The 24120-nt window shown below is 47.9% G+C and overlaps 3 protein-coding genes across 5 annotated transcripts; 1 reads left to right on the top strand and 2 right to left on the bottom strand.

The window, feature by feature from the left end:
• Window positions 1-3003: 3003 nt before the first annotated feature.
• On the bottom strand, window positions 3004-6564 carry pcgf5b (polycomb group ring finger 5b). 3 transcript variants are annotated; one of them, XM_086093822.1, is made up of 9 exons: window positions 6362-6562; window positions 5328-5679; window positions 5147-5243; window positions 4759-4814; window positions 4624-4683; window positions 4384-4523; window positions 4200-4298; window positions 4016-4105; window positions 3004-3226 (listed from the first exon to the last, which is right to left on the bottom strand). In XM_086093822.1, the coding sequence occupies exons 2-9, from the start codon at window positions 5440-5442 to the stop codon at window positions 3179-3181; spliced, it is 705 nt and encodes a 234-aa protein (XP_085949948.1). In that variant the 5' UTR covers window positions 5443-5679; window positions 6362-6562; the 3' UTR covers window positions 3004-3178. The 3 variants fall into 3 exon arrangements, with proteins under 3 accessions (XP_085949948.1, XP_085949947.1, XP_085949946.1); XM_086093821.1 differs by lacking the exon at window positions 3004-3226 and adding an exon at window positions 3236-3714 and having other exon boundaries at window positions 4384-4520; window positions 6362-6564; XM_086093820.1 differs by lacking the exon at window positions 3004-3226 and adding an exon at window positions 3236-3714 and having other exon boundaries at window positions 6362-6563.
• A 5988-nt stretch (window positions 6565-12552) lies between these two features.
• On the top strand, window positions 12553-18332 carry LOC147163357 (uncharacterized). The gene is made up of 9 exons (XM_086092887.1): window positions 12553-12637; window positions 12722-12832; window positions 13515-13649; window positions 13729-13836; window positions 14501-14599; window positions 14703-14801; window positions 15083-15181; window positions 16136-16234; window positions 17042-18332. The coding sequence occupies exons 1-9, from the start codon at window positions 12611-12613 to the stop codon at window positions 17147-17149; spliced, it is 885 nt and encodes a 294-aa protein (XP_085949013.1). The 5' UTR covers window positions 12553-12610; the 3' UTR covers window positions 17150-18332.
• LOC147163356 (high affinity choline transporter 1-like) lies at window positions 17668-23984 on the bottom strand. The gene is made up of 9 exons (XM_086092886.1): window positions 23900-23984; window positions 21532-21721; window positions 21336-21452; window positions 20931-21086; window positions 20492-20640; window positions 20258-20401; window positions 20032-20185; window positions 19268-19485; window positions 17668-18890 (listed from the first exon to the last, which is right to left on the bottom strand). Exons 2-9 carry the CDS (start codon window positions 21713-21715, stop codon window positions 18360-18362), a joined length of 1653 nt encoding a protein of 550 aa, XP_085949012.1. The 5' UTR covers window positions 21716-21721; window positions 23900-23984; the 3' UTR covers window positions 17668-18359.
• Between the last annotated feature and the right edge of the window lie 136 nt (window positions 23985-24120).

Genomic DNA, 24120 nt, shown 5'->3' with positions numbered 1-24120 from the left:
TGGACTACACCCCGAAGTGGTCGCCAGTCAGTCGCAGGAACACGTAAACGGACTGGAGAGAGACCAGTCACACTCCCACTTTCTCGGACTTGTCTCGGACTCGGCCATTGGACGTGCCCAATGTTTTTCGTCCAACTATGGTTTGATTGCTAAAAACGAACGTCCTCCTTCAAAACAAACTTGAAGTCAAGTTTTTCAGATGATCCAAATAGAGAGACGGCCATTGATTGACATTGGCGACAAATGGCTACCGGGCAGAAATACATTTTTGCTTTCACTCATGTCAGCCAACAGTAATAATATTTGTTTTTCACATTTTTGTATTTACATTAGGGGGGGGGGGGGCACACGGTTCCTTCCTACCTGTTTCCCTCTCATCATTTTGGCCTGGCTGCTTGGCAACATTCATTTTTTTCATGTTTCCCAGAATCATCATCATCATCGTCATGATCAATCACAATCGTTTTTTTGTCATTTTATTGCTAACTTTGGAGCAGCAGCTTTAGCACAGTTTGCTATCAAACAAACAAGCCATACTGACGGTGTTGGTGGTGTAACATCCACTTTGTCATGTCATGTGAGCTGCACACACGCTCGGGTGGAGAAAGCAAAGGTTTCCTGCATGTTTTTGAAGAAGTTTTTTAAGCTCCTGAAAATACTTTTGTTTTTTTGTCTACTGAAGGCGGAAAATTCCATTTTGAATTGCACACTCCTTTTTTTTTTTTCTTAAAAAAAATGCTTTTATTAACACAATTCAACACAACTTTACATTCTAGAACATATTCTTGGAAAAATACCTGACAACATTTTCTTTCATTTTAAAGATGGTACAATACAAGAAAAAATAATAATAATAATAGACATTTCACAAGAAAACAAGTCAATGATCTTTGGACATTACACGAATGAAGCATCATAGGAGAAAAACATCCACGAGATTTGACATTTTAACTGCACACACCCTTCTTCACGTACACGATGCGCACGTGACGTCACATCTGCAGACAGGGCAGAAACCTCAAACACAGCTAAGGTGTTCATCTACTCATTAGAAATTGTTTCAGTCATAAATGGTGAAATCAAAAGGCCATTGTCAAGATATTTATGGGCAAATGGTTACAAAGAGCAGCTTTACTCTTGATCTCATGTGGACTCCAACGTGGGCGTGGTCTGGGACCTTTGCGACTCAGACTTGACTTGAGGGTTGCCGACGAGCTTTCATGCTCGCTCGCCACCATTCCAGCGAGCAGAAGCGGTCCGAGCGCAAAGGGCCCAAGTGAAGTCCTAAAATGGGCTCGGCCACGTCAGCGCGTCGTCGGTCGCGCAAACCGCCAGTGATTGATGAGCGACTGCTTGGAAAGAGACTCGCTCGGTTCGCGTTACCGCGACGCGTTTCAGCGACCTGTCGTCAGTGCGCGCGCGCCTCGTGTATCCTGAGAAGTGACAAGTCGCCTGTGCGCGCGCGCGCGCGGTCTTTATTTGCTTCCACACATTGTGATTGATTGCGCATGACATGACCTGCTATGATTACTTTGGACTTTTATTTGTGACAATTGACCACTAATGACCTTAGCGCGCGATCGTTTCTGCTTACACGATATTACATTTATTAGTTAAAAGTATTTAGAACTACTCATCATGAAATATGAAGGTTACTTAAGTTACAGTATTGACCTTCACTAGTTACAATTATACTTTCAGTTGTTACATGTCTTCTTAAAGGTTCCTCATTACAGATCATCATGAAAGTGACATTTTACAGCGACTAGTTACAGGCAAAGGTGACTTTTGGGCTTTTACTTTCTGTTATTGTTTGATTTGGAGTTCACGGTTACGTTCCCGGTAACAATGACGTCTTCCAGTTGCAGGCGACGTTGCTACTTCAAGTTACTCATTACATATCATTGTTTAAGTTACATTTCAGAGTTGCTAGTAGTTAGCGAAGTTCAAGGTTACTTCATTACTTTCACTTCCCGTTATTGCTTGTAACCGTTACATCAGTGTTACTCATTACAGTTAACTTTTTGCTACTTTTTAGAGTTACAGGTTAACGTTTTATCTTCACTCACAGCCATTTGTTACGCGTGTTTACACTTTTATTCGTTTCACAACTGTGATAACACAAGTGGTTAGATTGGCAGATCAATCAATCCATCATTTGATGGCTGCTCAATTCATCGTGCGAGGAAAACGAAACCATTCCAATACATGACTTGTTCCTTCGGACCTTTGACACGCGTGTTCCATGTTTTGCCACCTGCCAACATGATGTCACCAGGCCGCGCTCCTCAACGTGGTCGTGAGCGTCTCCGGTGACCGGCGTCACCTCCCAGAATGTAAATCACATCACGCTTACCAGGAGTCTTGAAATGCAGATGACCTTTTGACCGGCACAAAGTCATCCGGCATGTTCCCGTCTCAGCGGCGTCAGCCGAGTTGTCCCGCTCGCGGCTTTACCAGAACGTCAAGCCTGCGCACCTTCCTCGAATGCGCCCTATGGAATTGTCACACACACCGACACGTGCTCGCACATGTGCGTGGCGGTCCAGTCGGGGTTACAAGACGCCAACGACCTCTGACCAACTTTCCTGTGACCTTTCAACGACAGCAAGAGCTGGAACAGAAGAATGCGTGTGCGTGCTAGTGTTACATTTGCAACTTTTCGGACCTCCGGAGAACAGGAAATGCATATATGTATTTTTTAAAATCCTAATTAAACCTCCTCACAAGAAGTATTTTCATTTAATTCAACTACATACAGGAAATGTTTATTTTCTCGATACTTCCATAAAGACAAAAGCAACGTGTGACATTAGTTCCACTAACAAAACAGATATTAGGAGCAAATTGTTTTGCATACGACGAGGAAGTTTCCAAACTTTCCTCCGTTGACCTTGACAAGGACAGCAGTGATGTCACAGAATGTAGGAAGTGATGTCACAGAATGTAGGAAGTGGCGTCCTGCTTACTGATGACATCATGAAGTCACATGACCAATCCAGCAACAGTAAAAACATTTAATAAGTGACGTTTGAGGCACATACATGTACGTACACACGTCTTCATATATTATTCATATTAATATTATTTCTATGTAGCATAAAAACTCTTCAACTGTTTACACTCTACAAAAATATCTTCATTACACCCTGTAAAGTCACGTGTCTCCGCGTACGTGTCATCCGAAGTCGATGCGTGGTCGGTACTCCAGGACCATCGGATACGTCTGCCAGGTAACAAGACGGGAGGGAGAGGAAAAAAAGGCCATGACAAAATAGAACAACGTCCATCATGAAAAATGACTGATATCAGAAAGCATGTCACAGGAGAGATGACATCATCATGAGATCACTCGTGTGGTCATGTCGTAAAATAAAATATAGATCAGAAAATATACGTCCAAAAAGATGATATCATAAACATGAACTAAGATATATTTGTAAAAAGCAAAAATAAAACAAGATGCTAAGTCGGACATTATCAAATCTTTGACCCCAAATAAGAGGAGTTCATAAAACATGACATCACAAAACATAACGATAAACATGACATCATAAAATGGCAAAGTTTCAATCTGGTTTCAATTTCGACACTCTCCATCACATCGTCTCATAGGTTGAGGTTGAGCCTATCACAAGCGGGGATGTCGGGGACCGAGTGCAACGCTTCATATGATTGGCCGAGCCAGGAACATTGACCGAGGTTTTGCCGCTCCTGTTTTTAATCATTGTCATGCACAAAAGTAACGAGTAACGACCCTCTGTTCTGAAAATGTATCGACTAAAAAGTACAGATACTGTTTTGAAAATGTAACGGATAAAAGTAAAAAGTATTCTTTAAAGTATAAATACTCAGTGAATTACAAAGTACTGGGGAAAAAACTACTCAAGTACAGTAACAAAGTATTTTTTACTTTGTTACTTCCCATCTCTAGACGAAATGAAAAGTGACAAGTAAAATGTGCCGAATACTGTTGCCGGCAAGCGGGCAGAAAGTGCGCCGGCGGCCATCTTACGTTGTCGGCGTGCAGCCTCCATCTTGTCATGTAGATGAATTCCATGGTGTGGTCTCGGCCCATGATCTCGCCGTTACACAGCACGTCCAACTGTGACGCACGCAGACGCACATTGCCAGACCACAAACACGTTAGCATGTTGAGCGGCATGGCTAAAGCTCATGTGAATGCTAACGCTAACAACCTCATAGGAGCTGGGTAGTTTGAGTTTGAGGCTGAGAAACTTCTTGATGGTCCCCACCGTCACGCGACTCGAACAGCGGATGAATTTCTTCATCAGATCCTGATTGACAAACGGCAAAACTAAAAACAAAAACCACTCATGCCTTCTGAACATGTCCGGCGCCTTGTGGGCCACGCTCGAGTACCGTGACGCTGGTCTCGTTGGCGTGGCTCGTGTTGCGCAGACAGTCCAGGCAAATGGCGATCTGAGGGTCGCTCCTATGGTAGTCGTCATCCGCGCCGCCGCCATCGCCGTCAGGATGCCCCGCCCCCACCGTTTCATCTGCTGCGGACAGAGACAAACATCAACAGTTTTCTACTTCCTGTTTCCACCACGCGACGAGCGGTTGCCGTCTGTAGCGCGGGTCTCCGTGTTCTCATCTCACCTGGGAGGTTCTCGCTGTGCTGGTTTTGCCTCCAGAAGTCAAACTCTCGCTCCTCCTCCTCTGGACAACACAAATGACGGCGGTCCGAGTCGGCATCAACAACGCCACGACCACGCCATCAAGTGCGGCACTTACGCTCTCGGAGGCCAGGAACCAACTTGAAGATGATCTCCTCCAGGGTGTTGTCCAACCTGCAGTCAGATGAGATGAGAGTTAAGAAGGCAGGAAGCAAAAGCAGACGACAAGATGGGATGTGAGAGGAGAAAGAAGTAGTGACGAGTGGAAACAGGAAGCATGAGGAGAAAACAGGAAGTGAGGTCATAAGGCAGGAAGGAAGATGAGAAGAAAGTAGTGAGAGGAGTTGAAACAAAAAGTATGAAGAATAATGACAAGAAAAGGAAGTCTTCTGAGAAGAATGGAAAATAAGTCAAAAACATCCAGAAGGTAAGATGAAAAGACAGGAAGTTCAATGAGAAGACACAGGAAGTCAGGTGAGAAGAGGCAGGAAGTGTGGCGGTCTGACCTGAGCATCTCCAGGGGGTTTGTCTCGTGGACCTGGATGCCACATTTGGGACAGTCGTTGCTCTCCTCAAAGTGTTGCACGATGCAACTCTTACAGACTGAGGACACACACACACACACACACACAAAACGCGTGCTAAACTATGCTAAGCTAAGCTCGATGAGTTAGTGCGGCGCCTTACAGGTGTGCAGGCACTCGGTGACGGTGGTGGGCTTGATGAGGTAACCTCCGCAAAGGTAGCAGGTGATGAAATGGTTGAAGTCTCGCACTCGGTGTGTCCTTCCGCCGGCGGCCATGACGGAAAGGGTTTTCGGGCGCGGCCTTGTAACCACGCTAGTGAAGGTCAAAGGGCGACTGGGTGAAGTCCTGCTCCATGTTAGCGAGTCTCGATCACATCAGACCAAAATGTCCTCTGACCGAAGCGTCTCGTCGTTTCTTGTCGTCTCGTTGTCCTTCCTGAGCGTTCGCAAGTCGCATGGTCACTCCATGAGGCGGCGACCGCTCCTTCTTCATCACACGACGCTGCGACGCTGCTGCCAGCACACACACACACACACACACACACACACACACACACACACACACACACACACACACACACACACACAAGATGAGTCAGTCGGCATGAGCCGCTCACATTTTTTCTCCACTTACTAATAGTGAAAGTACACGTGCATTTGGGGTACAAAAATACTTGAAGTATTTTTTGATGCAGTACTTTGTGGTACTTAATTGTCTACTTTTGAAGAACTGAGTCAAGCAGGCCAAAACGGAAGGTACTTGTGGTAATAAACGCAAACATTGATTGATTCTCGTTCCAGCACGGGAGCCACTGACTCCGCCCCCAAAGTCTCAAACCGGAAGCGATCCACCTGCAGTGAGAGGATTTCAAAGACGTCACTGCACGCACGCACGCGCGCGTCACACTCCGTCCCTATACGTCATCGTGTGCGCGTGCGCGTGTAGACGTCGACAGACGCACTACACGCGAGCACGGCACGAGCACAGGCGCGTACCGCGGCTTCGACGACGACGGCAGTTTACCGGAAAAGTTGGCGAGTGTGACGTCACGGACGTTTTGAACGACGCTTCGAACCGAAGGAGACGGAGGGGGGGGGGCGAGAGGCAGAGAAGGAGGGAGGTGGCGGAGTGTCAAGTTCAGTCCGGAAGCGACGAGAAGAAAGTAAAAAAAATATCTCTTTTTTTTAAAATTACCTCTCCGATCGTCAAGCTGGCTTCCACTGCCTGCTTCCTGCTTCGAAGCGGATGCTCGCTCGCGTCCCTCCCGCCGTCCCCGCGCGCTGCCTGGGACACACAACACGGAACTTGGAGGCTCCGCTCGGCTCTACTCGGCTCCACTCGGCCCAGCTGGCTGACGGGCCGTGAGCCGTTGTGGGCGGGAAAAGCCACTGGACGCGGAAGTTGATTGTGTAACACACACGCACTTGTTTCCTTGAATTCTTTTATTTTTTATTTTTTTTTATTTTTTACCACACACAACACACGTACACACACACACTGAGCTCCTCAACCAGAATGTCGTCGGTAAATAAAAAACTCTAAATAAAAAGACTTTGTTTTAATTTTCTTTTTGTAACCATCACTCTTTTTCTTGTCGATATGCTCACAGCTCACGTGACAAGAATGTGTCAGCGCGGGGAAGCTCAAGCGCTCCTCCCATAGATACGGCACGCCCCTTTTTAACTGCGTGCCGACAGCGATGCTAAGCTAGGAGGGGCAAAGGCATCAGCGCATTCCGTATGTGAGGGCTGCACATCATGGATTTATATTCATATATAAGTCCCTGAGCCTGCAAGAACACCAAAAACAAAGGCTGCCGGAACATTGGGCGGCGCACAACGTCGTGTAATTAAAAGAGTGACCTTAGATTAATTTGATTATTATTATTATTATTAGATTATTAGATCCTAGTAAATGAGCAGTTTTAGCCATGCTAGTCAATATGTTAGCTCGTAGCCAATTGTCTTAACTGTGTTAGCCATGTAAGTCATTTTTTATTCATATAAAGTCCTTTTCGAGCGGTCAGGTCACTCCCAACATAGCTACACGACAAACATCACAGTAAATGCCAAAGCAGCAAAGTAAAGGATGACAACAGATTTATTGTACATATGAACTGTCCAGAAACGAGTGCCGAATTTCATACTTGGCTGTGAATTGAAGAAGATGTGTGTGTGTGTGTGTGTGTGTGTGTGTGTGTGTGTGTGTGTGTGTGTGTGTGTGTGTGTGTGTGTGTGTGTGTGTGTGTGTGTGTGTGTGTGTGTGTGTGTGTGTGTGTGTGTGTGTGTGTTAAAGTAACAGTAGTGATATACGGTCGCAGATGAACACATTATGTTATGTAAGCTGTGCATAAAAACTTCATACATTAGCCGTGTCGGTGAACATGCCATAAAGACAGCATTAGCCATCTTTGTTACTGTGCAAGTAAACGTGGAGTTTTATATCAGCCACCGTCCGAGTGGCTATCAGGTATTGTATTAACCGCGCTTGTGAACCCAATGCGCGTTATCCACGCGTGTGGACTTTTGCCGTGGATGTCGGCAGCTGTCGCGCTTGTGGTCATGATGCGGGAATGTCGTGGGAATGTTGTGGGAATGTTAGACCCGGTCTTGTTTTCCTCCACCCTTCCGCCTTCCTTTTTCATCCTCCCTTTCTTGTCATGGCTGACCTTGCCACATTTAGACGGACATCTATTTCTACACGGCGTACTGTATGCCTCGTATCGCGCCGTCTGTATTTAGCGGCGCACTTCAAGACGGCGCTGTCCTTCCGTCTTGACTCTTTTGCCCCTCTGAGAATCTGATGCGTCTCCTTCACTTGTTCTCCCCGAACGAGGTGCCATGACGACCCGTGGAAAGTGGAACGCGATCGGGTCCCTCTGGAGGCAGAACTTGACAATGTTCACACATTTTATATCATGCAATAATATTATGATTTGATGTTGGAAAAATACAACTTTTGACTCTTCCTGACAAAAAGCATCTTTCAGTTTGTTTGTTTTTTTCTGGGAAAATGACGACACGTAACTTCACAATCATTTTCTTGTCTACAAAATAGGACGATTGCTGTGGTAATATTGTGGCTGCCCCCGAAAGGAAGCAACTTTGTAGTTTGTGTGACATTTAGATGTAAGATGAGGGTTTGGATTAAGAAGGGCTCCTTGTAAAAAAGTCACCCGAGGAGGTCGATGGTCGCCCTCCGCAGCTTCTTCGGCGCATTCTCGGCCGACTTCCACGTCAGATGAGCTCGACCTCCGTCCGTCAGCAGCCGGCGGCAACCGCGCTCACCGCAGGCCTCAGTCAGGCCACGCCCACGGACGGCACCGGGTCTCTTCCTTCGCTCGTCCACTCGCCAAGCTCGTGTAGCGAAACCTTTCAGAGCGTGACTGACCGCAAAGTCAATCATAAACCGAATTCAGTTTTTCAAAAGCAATTCCTTTTTCTCCTGATCAAGAACAACGCGGCAAAAGCGATGGAGGAGTGAAAGCGACTGCATGCTGCTGAAAAGCCCTCTCGCCTCTTTTGCAAGGGCAACGAACAGCGCAAGCTACTCAGAAGCAGAATCGTGTATTGTCATCATACACAAAGCATGACCACATTACAGCAATCGTACAAAATTTAATGAAAACGGTATGAGTCATTTTTATCCCTGAACCCGAGACCCTCTTGCACGCTGGTCCATGCCATCCGTCCGTCCATCCATCCATCCGTCTGTCCGTCCGTCCATCCATTCATCCATCTGTCCGTCCGTCCACCCATCCATCCATTCATCCGTCCGTCCATCCATCCATTCATCCGTCCATCCATCCATCTGTCCGTCCGTCCGTCCATTCATCCATCCGTCCATTCATCCATTCATCCATTCATCCATCCATCCGTCCGTCTGTCCGTCCGTCCATCCATCCGTCCATCCATCTATCTATCTATGTGTCACGCCTGCATCATGTAGTCCATGTGCATGAGTGTGACAGCAGGAATTGAATCTTTGTCCCAAATTGTAAGAAGATGATGACCTGAAACAAGACACAACACACACACAACACACACACACACACGCACACCCCCACCCCAACACACACACACACACACACACACACTCTGCTGTTGTGTTGACAGCATAAATCTTCCAAGTATTAAAAACACTCAGCGGGAGTCTTTTTGCTCCAACAGGAAGTGATGATGCGCGTGTTTATTTTGGGACTGTTGGACGAGCCGGTCGGTCGTCTGCTCGGATGACGGACGCGCAACAACATTGACAGTGACCTCATTCTCTCTGGAAAAGTGCACCAGCAAAACACGCTCGCACGTGCCTTCCTTTAGGCCGATGACAGTCCGCTCAAAGTGGGCCGAGAAAAGAAGTGGCAGTAAAAAGCCACTCGTCACTTATTAGGTCAGGAGGTCACGAATGGTGCAGCTCAGTTTGACGTGGATTGGCGGCGTAAAAATATGTCACGTCACGTCATGTGGCACAAACACTTTGGGTCATGCGATGGATTGTTATACGCCATATTTTTGGCCTGAAGGTTTCTTACTGCCATTGCGATGTTCCGACTGCACTCGTGAATATCAATCGGATCGACCATCTCATTTCAAACCTGTAAACGTTGCAACTTGTTGGAAAACGACGGGACGCAACGCATCCAAGACAGACTCAAACCAGGAGGAGTGCAATGAGGTCATCACGTGTTGAAGTGATGATGATGATGATGATGATGATGATGATGAGAGCGGGCACGGGTGCCGCTGTGGCTCAGGCTGAAGGATTACGGTGGCTAATATTAGCGGCCGGGTGCGGGCCGTATTTCCAGGATCGGAATTCTGCGGCCGGCGTGTCGCGTTATAAAAATGGAGTCATCATAAAGTTGGAGGCATCTCACGCGACACGTTTCGGGTCAGCGTCGCCTTTGGTGGGCCGTGGGTGGCAGCTGACCTCCGACCTCGTGTGACTTCACCCCCGGCAACTTTCGCTTATTAGCATCTCGCTAACACTCATAAGCAGCATGTCACTCGCATTCATTCTGTCACCGTGGTGACAACCCCCCCCACCCCCCCCCCCATTTGGCACATGTCACGTATTTGATGGAAATCAAAGGATTTATCGATCTTTGCAGTAAATTCTGTAGAGTAAATTGGACTCTATTTAGAGTGGGACCAAAGTAGGCTAATATTTACACTTGGAAGAGAATAAAATGAAGAATTGAAAAAAATAACATTAAAAAGTCACTCAAGGGTTGAGGAACTTACTCACAGCTTGGGAGACTGCCACACGACCACCTGAGCTATGCCCCGCCCACTGTTTGCTTTTCTCCAAGAGACCAAAGAAATTGTTTTCGGAGTCAGGAAGGTTCCAGCTGACACGAGCGAGATACTAACACACAGCAGGAGCTTTGTGGCTCAACCCTCGAGTGACTTTTATTTGATTTTTTTCAATTCTTTATTTTACTCTCTTCCAAGTGTAAACATTAGCCTACTTTGGTCGCACTCTAAATAGAGTCCAATTTACTGTGAAGTGACCAGTCAGGTTTCCATCCAATTGTTTGAATTTTGTAAGCGAATTGACAGAAAATGCGACTTCTGCCCGTTTCCATCTTTTCTCCTTTTGCGGATATTGAGACTCCGTCGCTGTAGGTGGCGCTATACACCATAGAGATGTGATTTAACAGAAGAAGACCAGGAAGCGCCGTGCGATGATGTCGTATGAGTTTGCTTTTGTAGTTCTTGATCAACTGTAGCGTTTCTTTGCTGTTTTCAAAGTTTTCTGTTTCGCCCCCCCAAAAACATACCTTACTTTATCGTCCGACATTGTTTTGGGACTACAAACGTACGGTTGACGTTTTTTTTTTCCGCAAAATCTGTTTCCAGAGCCGAAATTTGCATTTTCCTTTTTTCGAAACGCTTCCAAATCCATTCATTTTGGGCCCGTTTCCAATTTGAAGATGAGAGGACGCTGCGTGACGCACACGACACGCGTCACATCTGACATGTATGACGCGTATGACGCGTATGACGCGTGTTCCATTCACGTCTTGTTGAAGCGGACTTCCCGGAACCAGGCTGGCTGTGAACGTTGCGCACGAACACGTCCGCGTGTGAAAGCGTCGGTGCCTTTCACCTTCTATTTGCGTCTCAAGGTCGCAGCTGCCCGCCGGTCAACCTTGACAGGAAGCGAGCGTGGAAAAGGGAAGCCAGCTTTTGCCGCCCGCCCCCAAAAGGTTCGCGTCTTGTTCTCGTCACCGGCTGTCACCTCTCAAGTCAACTTTCCATCTTGATTCCATCCAATGTGGACGACGACGACGGAAAAGCATGAAGGGCACATTCCCACCTTCGCGGGAAACTTTAACAACTTACCAGCGATGCAACCAAACAAGCTGACATGAAATCATTTTCAATTTGTACTTTTAATTTTGACGGCAAGCAAAGTGACAGCGAATCAACTTTCACGAGGTTGACATCAAAGCAACACGTTTCAAACAAGAAGAAAGGAAATTTTCAACTTTCAGTTGTGACACGTATTCCGTTTGAAATCAACTTTCAATAAAAGTTGGACCGAAACGGACTTGAAGTCACAATTTCAATTCAAAGCTGAAAGTTGTCCCTTCCGCACGCAAGGCCGTCGCCACTCGCCAGAAAAAGCACCTGACGTGCCTGCCGGCAGCTTTGATTGACTGATGGCGGCTGACTATTTCGTCCTCTTGCCGGCGATGACGTCATCACATTGCACAGGTCACGTGTCGGGAGGACAAAGATTGCCTCCGAAGCACGCCGGCACTCACTCGCACTAATCACAAAAGAGCAGCTTATAAAGACAAGACAATTATAAACATCTGTTTTTACTTTAGAAAAAAAATGACTAAACCGGGAACACACTACAACATTAATTTTAAAACCTTTATTTATTTTTTTAATCACTATACCAATACAAAGTAAACACCAATCATCGGCTAATAAACAGTAATCAGGGAAAATTTATTTTTTTACTGGAAAATTTAAATTAATCCAATTAGCTGATTAATCGATTGAATAATCGATAGATTAATTGACAGATTAATTGATTCTAAAATATTCAATATAGAGACAGCACTAATATATATATATATATGTATGCAATTTCACACTGTCCTCAAAGGCAACATCAGACTCTATATATATATATACATTTTTCTCTCATGTAGCATGTTATCAAATGGCTTCCATTTGAGGCTACGGCGGATCATCAGGCGCGCATGCAGAGAAGACATATTATAGGATGCTTGTGGCCTGGAGGAGGATTTGCTTACAGAGTGAGACCTCGGACTGGCATGCGCTGGGTGTGTCTGTCGTGGGGTGTGGAGGGGGGGGGAGCAGAGGGGGGGGCAGAGGTGGGTGGGGGCATGGCCGTGTAGCAGCTATAAGAGAGAAACGGGGTCATGCCGACTCATCGCACCGACAACACAGCGGGCATAACATGGGGCTGCACAGCGTCCAGGAAATGGTCAGTGTGTGCGTGTGTGTGCGCGTGTGTGTGCGTGTGTGTGTCAGGGATCAACGTTAGTGACACTTTCCTCCCCACGTCCAGGTGAGCGGCAAGAGGTCAGAGGTCAATGAAGGCCGCGAGTACGAGTACGAGACGGCGTCGGAGGACGACAGCGGCGGCGAGCAGGACGAGGTCAGCGTGGTGGCCCTCAACGTGAGTGACAACACACCACGTTGGTCTCTTGGAGACCTGTCATCCGATGGCGACCAGTCCCATGTGCCATGATACTGACGGGCGACCAGTAGATTTCAGAAAGTTGCTTAGAGGAAGTCCGCAGGATGATCAGGTTCTTTTTTATGTCGTTTTGGCGCCGCCCTCAGGCACACCTCAGCGCTACAGCTGACAAGGCCACATTGATTGATTATTGGTTAATTATTGATCTGTCATGACACCATAGCGGCCATATTTCTTATTGTTTTCTCATTAGATCCTCTAATGCTGCTCCTGCTCACACTAATGCAATGCTAATAAAATAATACTGCAATAACATTTTTCCAATGCTAGGCTATTGCTAATAATAAATGTCTGTCAATGCGATGCTAATTATAGGCTAATGATTTGAATTCATATTGATATGCTCATATAACAGAAGGCAATGCTAATTGTAAAAAAATGTTTAGCTAATGTTGATATGAGATGTTAATTTGTTTTAATATATTATCCTTACGCTAATGCTAACATAATGCAAATAACAATGTGCACATTTTGGATCGGAATTCTAATTTAAATGCTAATTCTATGCCAATATCCCTCCATATTGATCCATTTCTCGTTTTCGAATCCGTTGCCAATTGCTTGACCCTGACACGTGCGTGCGTGCGTGCGTGCGTTCCAGATGGACAAATGCGGCCGTCTGCGACTGGAGACGGTGGACGACCTGTTCAACATCCTGCAGCTGAGGAAGCGGCGGCGCCAGAGGAAGACGCCCGCCAACAAGAAGAAGAAGTCTGCGCCGCCCGCCGAGATGCTGGTGAGACAAACGTTGGCCGCGCGCTCCCGCCGCCGCCGCCACGTGCGAGCGCGCGTGACGCCATCTTGATGCCTTTCAGCCCGACACGGTGGAGGCGCCGCTCTTCCTCGCCGCCGCCGTGGACAACAAGATGGCCGTCGTCAACAAGTACCTGGACGAGGGAGGAAACCCCGACGCCGTCGACCACGTGAGTTTTGACACCTGCCAAATGATGACAACTCCAGCGTGAGTCTGAAAGTGTGGCATGAGGAGCACTAGTGGCACGTGGGCTCCCTCTAGTGGTACACAAAATGATCATGCAATGGAAGCAAACGTCTTAAGACAACAAGTCATTTTCAGCCTGGACATTTTTTAAGTACAGGACAGTAACTTTGAAGTCATCTTTAACTGTGCTTTAAAAAAAACAACAACAAAACACGAGTCCATTTTTTATTGAACTTCTAATGTGAAAATGTTAAACTGCACGTTGTGAATACTTCAAAAGACTGCGATTTGGGCAAAAGCATTGACACATTCACGGTTTTTGAACGGGACAAACTCACAAATGCAAAATGACAACATTTGCAAGGAGCTGCTGGAGTCCAGACAGATGTTGACCAATTTCTGACAGATGTTCGGAAACAAAAGAGGAACTACACTTCAAAGTCAAGTCAATTCAAATCGTGCCTGTTTGTTAATAAAGGGATGGAAATGTAAATAAAAAAAGATGATATGAAAAAACTATTGACGTCTTAATTGACAATGAAGTCTTGTTCAGTCTGACTGGATTTGTTGTCGTCCGTCCTTGTCCTTCCTTTCTCCACCGGCTGCTCTGATTGGCTGCCGAGTGATGACGTGGTGTCTGTGCTCAGTTTCAGAGGACCGCCCTCCACAAGGCCTCCTTCAAAGGTCACGTGGAGGTCATGAGCGCGCTACTGGACGCCGGCGCCGCCATCGACAGGAAAGACAAAGTGAGACTGCTGCTTGTGGATCACGCGTTCCGTGGCAAGGAAATGCTGATGACTTACAGTGCGTGTGTGCGTGTGTGTGCGTGCGCGTGCGTGCGCGTGTCAGCTGGAGTCGACGGCGGTCCACTGGGCCTGCAGAGGCGGGAGTCTTGCCGCCCTCCAGCTCCTCCTCCAGCGCGGCGCCAAGATCAGCGCCAGAGACAAGGTGGGTGTCTTCACTTGGCACACATTTCGGTTGGCGGCTCGCCGGCTAACTGAGGCTAGCGAATGATGCTAATACATGACGCTAGCAAGAACCGTCGACAACAAACAAGGCAAACGACAAATGGAAACTTTTGGATCTTGGCGGCAATTTTATCTGCAAAGTCTTTTCTCTTCAAGCGGTCGACAGGCCAAGTCCAGAAAGCAAGTCCAAGGTCCACTTTGGGGATTTGTCAGTACCGCTCGCTTGACTGCAGTGCTCGTCTTTTCCTTTGTGTTGTGCAGCTGCACAGTTGTCCTCTGCACGTGGCCGTCAGGACGGGACATCTCCAGTGTGCCGAGTACCTCATCCACTGCGGCGCAGACGTCAACGCCAAAGACAGGGTGAGCCGCTCCACACGTCCCGTCCGAACAAAAGGACACGAGGTCACACAAGTCAAAGTTCCAATCCTGAGAGAAGTCCCGAGTGAAAGTTTCAGTCCCGAGTGAAAGTTTCAGTCCCGAGTGAAAGTTTCAGTCCCGAGTGAAAGTTTCAGTCCCGAGTTTCTTTTCCTTTGGGGAGGTACTCGTCCCAAGATTGAAGATCTAGTCCGGTGGCGGGCAAACTGGGCCCTGGAGGGCCGGAGTCCTGCAGGTTTGAGATGTATCCCTGCTCCAAACCAGCTGATTCCAATCCACAGGACGGCTATCAGGCTTATGCGGAGCTTGCGGATGAGCTGATCATATAACAGCTGTGTTGGAGAAGGGAAACATCCGAAACCGGCAGGGCTCCCAGTTTGCCCACCCCTGGTCTAGTCCCAGGAAGCTTTCAAGTCCTGAGCGAATTGTCCCATGAGAAGTTCATAATCCAGAGAGAAGATTCCAGTCCTCAGAACGCAACGCAAAAGTTGACAGAATGTTTCAGTCCCACGTAAGAGAAAGATCAACTCGAGGTTCGAGTTCAGGGTTCGCCAATTCCGGCCCTCGAGGTTCAGAGTCCTGCATGTTTCCGCCTCCCAACACACCTGATACTAAACATCGTTATCAGGCGTGCTGATGAGCTGATTATACGAATCAGGTGTGCTCGTGGGCGGGAACATCGCAAACCTGCAGGACTCCCGACCTCGAGGACCGGAACTGGTTTTAGTTCCTCAATGAGGTTGTAGTCTTGTCCCATCACAAGCTACTCATCAGGACAGAAGATTCTGGTCCCAAGGAAGGTTCTTTTCCAGAATGACAGTTGTGGTCTCAAGTCTCAAGTGTTGTGGTCTCAAGTCTCAAATGTTGTGGTCTCAAGTCTCAAGTGTTGTGGTCTCAAGTCTCAAGTGTTGTGGTCTCACACGCGTGTTTGCGTGTTAGGACGGCGACACTTGCATGCACGACGCCGTGAGGATCAACCGCTTCAAGATGATCAAGCTGCTGATGATGTACGGCGCCAGCCTCAACCTCAAGAACTGCGTGAGTACCTCGCGCACACACGCGTGACCTCGCACGCGCACACACGCGTGACCTCGCACGCGGCACACGTGATGCGTCGCCTTGTCCACGACGCATGACGTCCTTTTAGGTGACAGTTACTTTTTTCATGTATTCAGATACCGACAGTTACTAGTTACCTGTTAAAAAAAGGGTAATATGATCCAAGTACTGCAATATTTAAGGAATATAACTGGATGACTTTGAATTACTTTTGGATTACAACAATGCTAAATATGCTAATGAAGGCTAACGCTGCAACATAGACGGAATTGTTAAATATTTGTCTGGTCTTTTTTGTTTCATAAAAGTTGAATCATTTGATAGCATAATTCTAATGCTTTGGAATGAGGAAGAAGCCCCCCCCCCTGCCCCCCCCCAAAAAAAGTCTCACAACAGATGTGATGAAAGTCGATTGGACGGCTGCAAGTGTCCATTGGAATTTCCATTCAATTCGCTTCACTTCCATCTAATATTGATGAATTATGGAACATCAATTCTTCTTAAATGTCAAAAAACATTCAATTCCAGAGGCAGTAACTGCTTCAATGATTTTGTTTATCAATGAAAGCAACACGTGTTATAAAGGATAATAAGTCACGCCTTCCATAAATGTAAGAAAAATACTTTTAAAGTCACGTCAGCAGCAAATTTCAAGAAAACAGAAAGATACCAAAAATGTGACCTTCAATTTGACCTTCAAATAATCCATTGATGGTTTTATGAGTTTTTTGCACACGCGTTGTTGGCGCGCGTACGTGACGCACACGCGTGTCCTGCGCACGACAGGACGGCAAGACGCCGATGGAGACGCTGTACTCGTGGCAGAACGGCGCCAAGAGCCTCCTGTTCAACTTCAGCGAGGAGAAGGCGGAGCTTAGCGAGAGGATGATCTGACATCGCCGATGACGTCATCGCGCCTCGTCTTGCGTCTCCTCCTGGCGGCTGATTGTTGACGTCATCGCGATGTGAAAAGCGGCAAAATGTTGCTGGACGACATTTCGGCCTTTTTTTTCTTCACGTCTGCGACGCTTCCTCCATTTTTTTCTTTCTTCTTCTGGTTGACGATAGATGGCCAGTGATGACTTGTACTAACTTTATTGATGTTTTAATCAACTTGGAAGTAGTCTGCGTCCCTGGATGATGACATCACAGGCAGACGCTTTCCTTAGCGGCATTGGCGTGTTTTTGATGCGAGACCGTTGTGAGGCTCGACCGAACGTTTGGACAGGAAGCGTTGATCATGTCGACGCGACAGGAGACCGGACGGGACTTTTTGGTAACTTTATTGGAATGTTTGTGAACAGGCAGAGGTGGGCAACGTGCGGCCTTACTTTTTGAAGATTTGTTGCATTCTTTTCATCACCCCCCCCCCCTAGAATTTGTTCAATAAAATGTATTTATTCATTCCATAGTGATTTTTTAAAATTAATTTATCGAAGTAAATAATTGGTTCATTTGTTTCACATGAATGAAAAAGGCAATCAGAAAATGTATACTTTGTGAAAAAAGCGATGTTGAATTACGATTTTATTATTAGAATCAATCTAATAATAATATAAAATCGAATGTCTGTTTTGGAGACAAAAAGTTTTCCCACCGCTGATGACGTCACAAGAAGTTAGCAAGTTTTCATACTTTTATGATCATTTTTTTAATCTAATGACATAATGGATGCGAGGCAGTTGTAAGGAAACATTCAAACCTTGCTTACATTATTTCATTCTTGAACTTTTGATTTTCTTACTGAAAGAAACAAAAATCACACCTTCGGATGAGCTAACAAACGCGGCACAAGCGTTTGCCCACCCCTGAACTTTGTTGACAGCGTGCGTCCCCTGATGATGACATCACAGGCTGACGTCTCCTGGCGTTGACGCGCTAGTTAGCAACGTTAGCACGGTTTGTTGATTTGATGTCTGATTGACGGATGAGAGATTTTGGGAGGAAGTCGATGAGGGTTCGCAGGAAGTTGCAAAAGCTCATGAAAGTTGTCAATAAAATGGATTTGATTGCAAGCGTTTCCTGTTTGCTGACTCGCGGCGGTCGCTTTGCATCATCGGCTCTGGAACGTGGATTTGATTGCCGGCATTTGCCGCCTGCTGACTCAGCAGTCGGTGGTCAGCATGGACTCGGCGGCGTCGGGGGCGGTCTTGCCGCCCGGGGGGTCAGAGGTGACGGCTGAGGCCGGCGTCTGGAAAGCGTGGAAAACATCCCAGGCGGCGGGAAGCAGGCGGCGGCGGAAAAGCCGGGACGCCAGGAAGGAGAAGAACAAGATGGCGGCCAGGGAGCAGAGCATGGCGAAGGTTTTGACGGGGAAACGCTGCACGTAGACGGCGCCGTCGCGGTCCCAGAAGGCGCCCGGGAAAAGCAGGACGGGCGGCAGGCCTATTAGCGGTTCGCCGCTCAGCACGCGCACGGCGACGCCCGTCAGGCCGCCCAGCACGGCGCCGTACGCGTTTGTGCCGGCGACGAAGACCACGCAGAGCAGCTGCGGGAAAAGAACGTTGTAGGAAATCTCGGCCCCCACGAACCAGAAGAGGATCACGCTGGTCCTCAGGCGGGTCAGCGCCGTCCCCAGCACGCCCACCGCCACCACCGTGGCCCGGATGGCCAGCTGCAGCTCGCGCTCCGACGCCTGCCGGAACACAAACTCTCCGTCGACATCCCTTTCGTGCATTTCACACTGGCATTTTCCCACTTGGCATCGGCATACGCACCTTTACAAAACTTTCACACACATCTCAACCCGCTTTCACGCTTTCAAACGGACATTTTGCCCTGTCGCTCACATACTACTAGGTCCCTTTCACACTGCCATAAACCTCATTCAAATTGCCTGCACCCCTTTCACACCAACATGCCGAATACCCTTTTCTTACAAATGTAGCGACCTTACATGCTAACATGTAAGGTATCTCTCACACTGTGCGATACCCCTTTCAAAGGACTTTCATTTGGACATCGGACCCCTTTCACACTGACGCGCAGCACCAAGGTTTTGCGGTTTCTCACCTGCGGCCTGAGGATGTTGTTGTAGATGTTGGCGGTGAAAACGGAGGCGGCCGACAGCAGGGCGGAGTCAGCCGACGACATGACGGCGGCGGCGACGCAGCCGATGCCCATGACGGAGACGTACGGCGGCGTCAGGGTCTGCAGCACCACGGGGAGAACCAGCGCCGCCTGGCCCTGCTCGTAAGGGGACGGAGAACCGTACGTAGTCTGGTTCCAGTCTGAAGACGAAACACGCTCGGGCTTAGACTCGTCAAAAGGCGGTCTCACCTGTCCGCTGCACCCCTTTCACACTGACAAACGCCATCTGACTGAAATAGCAAAACTTTCAACTTCATACCAACACGAAACTTACAATCACCCTTTCACACGGACCGACGGTATACGCCTTCAAACGTTCCAAGGTCGCCTTCCGCCTCCACTAATCGAGTCGTCTTCCGATTTCCTTCATTCAATAAACTCACCACGTTACCCTGCTCCTGCTGCTCCTCCTGCTCCTGCTGCTCCGCCGTCTGACGGCCGTGCTTGCTTCGCTGCAATCCCACTTTCATGCATGTAAACCATTCACAACAATATACACCCATTTCACACTGACATATAAACCTTTTGATCGTGAGTCTGACATGTTGAACCCTACGCACACTTAACTCCTTTTCCGCCTTTTTATGCTGACACATACGGTAGTTGACATCTTTACACTGACGTACGTCGACCTTTGCAACTCGATCCTGACCGACGTACAGTACACGGCCCCCAAGCTGTCTTACCTGTGGACGCCCCCACGGCCCCCAGCAGGATGGGGGGGATGCCGAAGACCAGCAAGATGGCGGCCGAGATGAAGCAGACGCGCTTGGCGGTGGACGGGGAGGCCGCCGACAGCGTCCTCTGGTGGAAGGGCTGATAGCCCAGACTGCCCAAAGCCTGGGGGGGCCGGCACGGCTGTCAGGGAAGGGGCGTGCGTGCGTGCGTGCGCGCGTGCGTGCGTCCACTGACCAAGAAGAAATAGTTATCCAGAAGGATCCATATGTTGTTTAGGTCCCAGTCGCCGATCCAGGGCGCGTGCACGGTGTTGTTCGTCATCGTGGAAGCGATGGGCGCCACGTGAGGGTTGGTCACCGCGAAGGGAACGCACGCCCACTGCACGCACGCACGCACGCACACACATGCGGTCAACGCGAGGGATGAGAGGGGGCGGGGCTTGCGCGCGGCGGGCGGCGTTTTCGCGACCAGACTGAAGAAGATGAGGAGCAGCTGGATGACGTCAGTGTAGGCCACCGAGTAGAGTCCGCCCAGCAGCGTGTACGCGATGGCCACGGCGGCCGAGATCCAGATGCTCGCCGTGTACGACAGATCCAGAACCACGCTCATGGTCACGCCTGACGCACGCACGCGCACAATCACAGCGTGTGTGAGTGCACGCATGTGGAGGTGTGAATTCAACTCGTGCACAGTTCAATTGAACACTTCCAAAGTGTCGATATTAAATGTGCTTCAAACAACACTTGTGAAAAAGTCAAAGGCGGAGATGAATTACATCTCGACACAGTTTGGTGATCACCTCTGTCAAATAACGCGACTCTGAAGTGAAAACTTGCAAAGATTTAACCCTGACATTTTGACACGATCATTGTCCGTGTGTGTGCGTGCGCGCGCGAGCGTCACCCACCCAGGCCGGTGAGGGTGGAGGGCACCCAGAAGATGTCGAGGAAGAGCGAGGCGACGCAGAAGACGGCCGTCAGGCCTTTGCCGTACTTGCGCTGGAAGGGGTCCAACATGGTGACACAGTGGCTTGCACGCAGCGGCCCGGCGAACACCAGCCCGCCTGTTCGAGAGCCGTCAGCGCCCAAAAGGATACAGCGGTCATGACATATATCACACCTTGACCTTTTGCCCTTTCCCACATTAATGTACTCTCACATGCCCCTTTCACACACTCTGACCCTTTCATATGACGGCGCCTTGAGATACAAGTTTCATTTGTTCTATCACCACCATGGCAAGAGTCACTCGTATCTCAAGGCGCCACCGTGTAACCCTTTCACAATGACTAATGAGAGGCTTTTGCTTTTACCAAGAATAAAGGACGTGCTGTATCCCAGCACGACGGCGGCGGCCCAGGCGGCGCCCATGGAGGGCGTGTACACCATCTCGGCCAGACCCACGATGAAGCCGCCTCCGACCCACGTGGCTTGAGGAAGGGAGGAGCGCGTGCGCGTTAGACTGGGCAGGGAAAATGGCAGAAGCAACCGAGGCGGAAAGATGCTCACCGGTCATGGTGAAGATGCCCACCGGCAGGCTGATGCTGCGGTTGCCTAGCAACGACATCTCCAGGGTGCCGCTCAGCCGCTTGCGCTTCTCCCTCCTGGACTTGAACGACGCCCAGATGCCGATGGCGAGGACCACCGCGTAGAAGAAGAACATGGAGATGATGCCTGGAATGTTGGCGGCCATCTTGGACTGAAAGACCCCCAAAAGAGAAGCATGGCGTGGACATTGCTGATCAACTGGAATCCAAAATGTTTGTTGACAATGACAAATATGCTCGTCAAGTGCCTTTTTTCAATACAAGGCGTTTAAGAAGGATCTCTAAAGTTGATTTACTTTCACTTTCTCATGACTCAAATCAAGTTCACGTTACTGACCTTTTGAAATTCATTGTTTCCCCACTTAAGGTGTCATCATACATTCAAAGTGCTTTTTTAAGCTGCACACAGAAACTGCTGAGTAACATGAGCTGCCCTCCAATAGTTACTCTTTATTAATATGCTTGTGGATATTCTTCTTTGTTCAAATTATTATTGGCATTACCTCTGAGCGGCTTCAGTTCATTTCAACTTTCTACCATCAAGGTACAAATAAACAAGCCACTGAATTCAGTCTCTTAACATTTCCAAGAACCCAAAATAAGAATTTAAATGAGACGATCATCCATCCATCAAAAAATAAAATAAAATAGTGAGAGATTGAAATGAGAAAAGCAGCTCTGCGGTGCGGAAGACGCCTGTCAGATTCTGTCCACTAGGGGTCGTGAGCGCGCAGAAGAAGAAAAGGGCGTCTCGTGATTGGCTCGTTTTAAATTGAGAGCGCCAGTCGGTCATCCTGGTTGTGTTGTTGTCAGTCACGTTCAACATCAATTTACTCCTTAATTTAATTCTTCTGCTCGCTCATTTGTCAAGACGAGCTGGCGGGGTGAGAATTTTCCCACCGTTAGTTTTTTAAAGCTGTTAGCCTTCAAATGACGTCACTTCACTGGTTTGTTACATTTCAATCGCTAAAACTCAATGATTAGTATTTCTGGCCGCAAAATGCGCAAGTGTGAAAAAGGTCTGCAGACAGCAGCCATCTTCATCATCATCATCATCATCATCATCATCATCATCATCATCATCATCATCATCATCATCATCATCATCATCATCATCATCTTGTTTTGTTCAGAGTTGGAGTAAATGAAAAAGATGCTGAGGCAGCAAAATGGCGGCGGCGGACACGGGAGCCCAACCGCGGACACCTCGTCACGCCCGTCACGCTCGTCACGTGACCTCCAGCAGGCCAAACCGGAAGCTGCCAGTGCCCACCAGAGCCTCAAAGGCAAGTTGTTGATTTACTGCCAAAGGGTTAATATTTGCAATGTTTAACATTGACTGCGTGTAATGGACCTTCACGCCTGCTCTTCTTCATGTTCAGAGCTCACAACCAACACACGCACGCACGCACGCACACGTACACACACTCATACGCACGTTTGTGTCATCATGATTTCCCTTGTGGAGGAAAAAAGTATTTATCTGCACTCTTTTTTTTAAGGGGGGGGTTCTTTAAATAACAATGTGTAGAGCGGCAGGGGCAGAACGTCCCAAATGACTCTTTTTGTATTTCAAGTTGCCCACCGACCGACGAACTCTTGGCCGAGACTGAATTTCTGATGAATACAATCCGAGTTGACCACAAAAGTATTTTTCTTCAAAACGGATACATTTGAACAATTTTCAGCATCTTGTCAATGAATACGTCGCTCATTGATTGTTAGTTTTCATCGCCTTACTCGTCACATGTTCACTGTCCTTCAGTCTCCTTCTTAACGACATTTGTTTTCACATCTTCGTCATCTTCACTTGGCGCGCTGGTCGAGCTTCATAAATAAAATTTGAATCTGCCAAGATGAAGTGAACCTGTGTCTGCAAAAAATTTAAGTAAATAAATGCAGTTGTAATGTAATCAGTTGGAGATGAGAAAGAAGTGTTTGATGATGACGATGTAGCGCCTCCAAAGGAATCGCCGTCCATTGTCCGTACTTTTGCTTTCGGATTCAGGCCAAGTGATTTGCAGATCTCAACTTGATGACTTTGAAAATGGTTTGATTTTGTACAGAAAAGGCAGTTGAAAAGTCCAAAAGTTTTGCCTGACATGCTGAATCATTGCGATGAAGCTGCTCATGATTGTGCAGGCCGAGTTAGCGGTTGGAAGAATGAAGGTCAACTTGCATCAGAGTGTTAAAGGTCAAGTTGCAAATTGAAAGAGTGAGCCAGCAAGTCCAAGCGTCAATGTAGGAAAAACCTCTTAATGTGACCCGTGACCGCCTGCTGCGTCTGTCGTTGTCTCGCGGCGGCCGGCGCGGAATCACGGTCAGCATACCTTGTGAGTGACGGCAGGTGCGTTTGCTGATCCCCTTTTCTTCTGTCCTGCGTCTCTGGTAAATTCTTCTTTTGATGAGACTGTCTGTCCTTTTGACGGTCAACCAGGTCAAGTGCTACATCAATAAAATTGACTTTGCGCTACTATATATCTCCACCCCTCGTCAGCCATGTCACATGATGACTTAACACATAACTTATTATTAAGCTGCGCACAGAAAC

The sequence above is a fragment of the Leptonotus elevatus genome, chromosome 13 (genome assembly GCF_054856555.1).
Source record: "Leptonotus elevatus isolate MCC_2025b chromosome 13, RoL_Lele_1.0, whole genome shotgun sequence".
NCBI lineage: Eukaryota > Metazoa > Chordata > Actinopteri > Syngnathiformes > Syngnathidae > Leptonotus > Leptonotus elevatus.
This window is presented reverse-complemented; position numbering and strand designations above follow the sequence as displayed.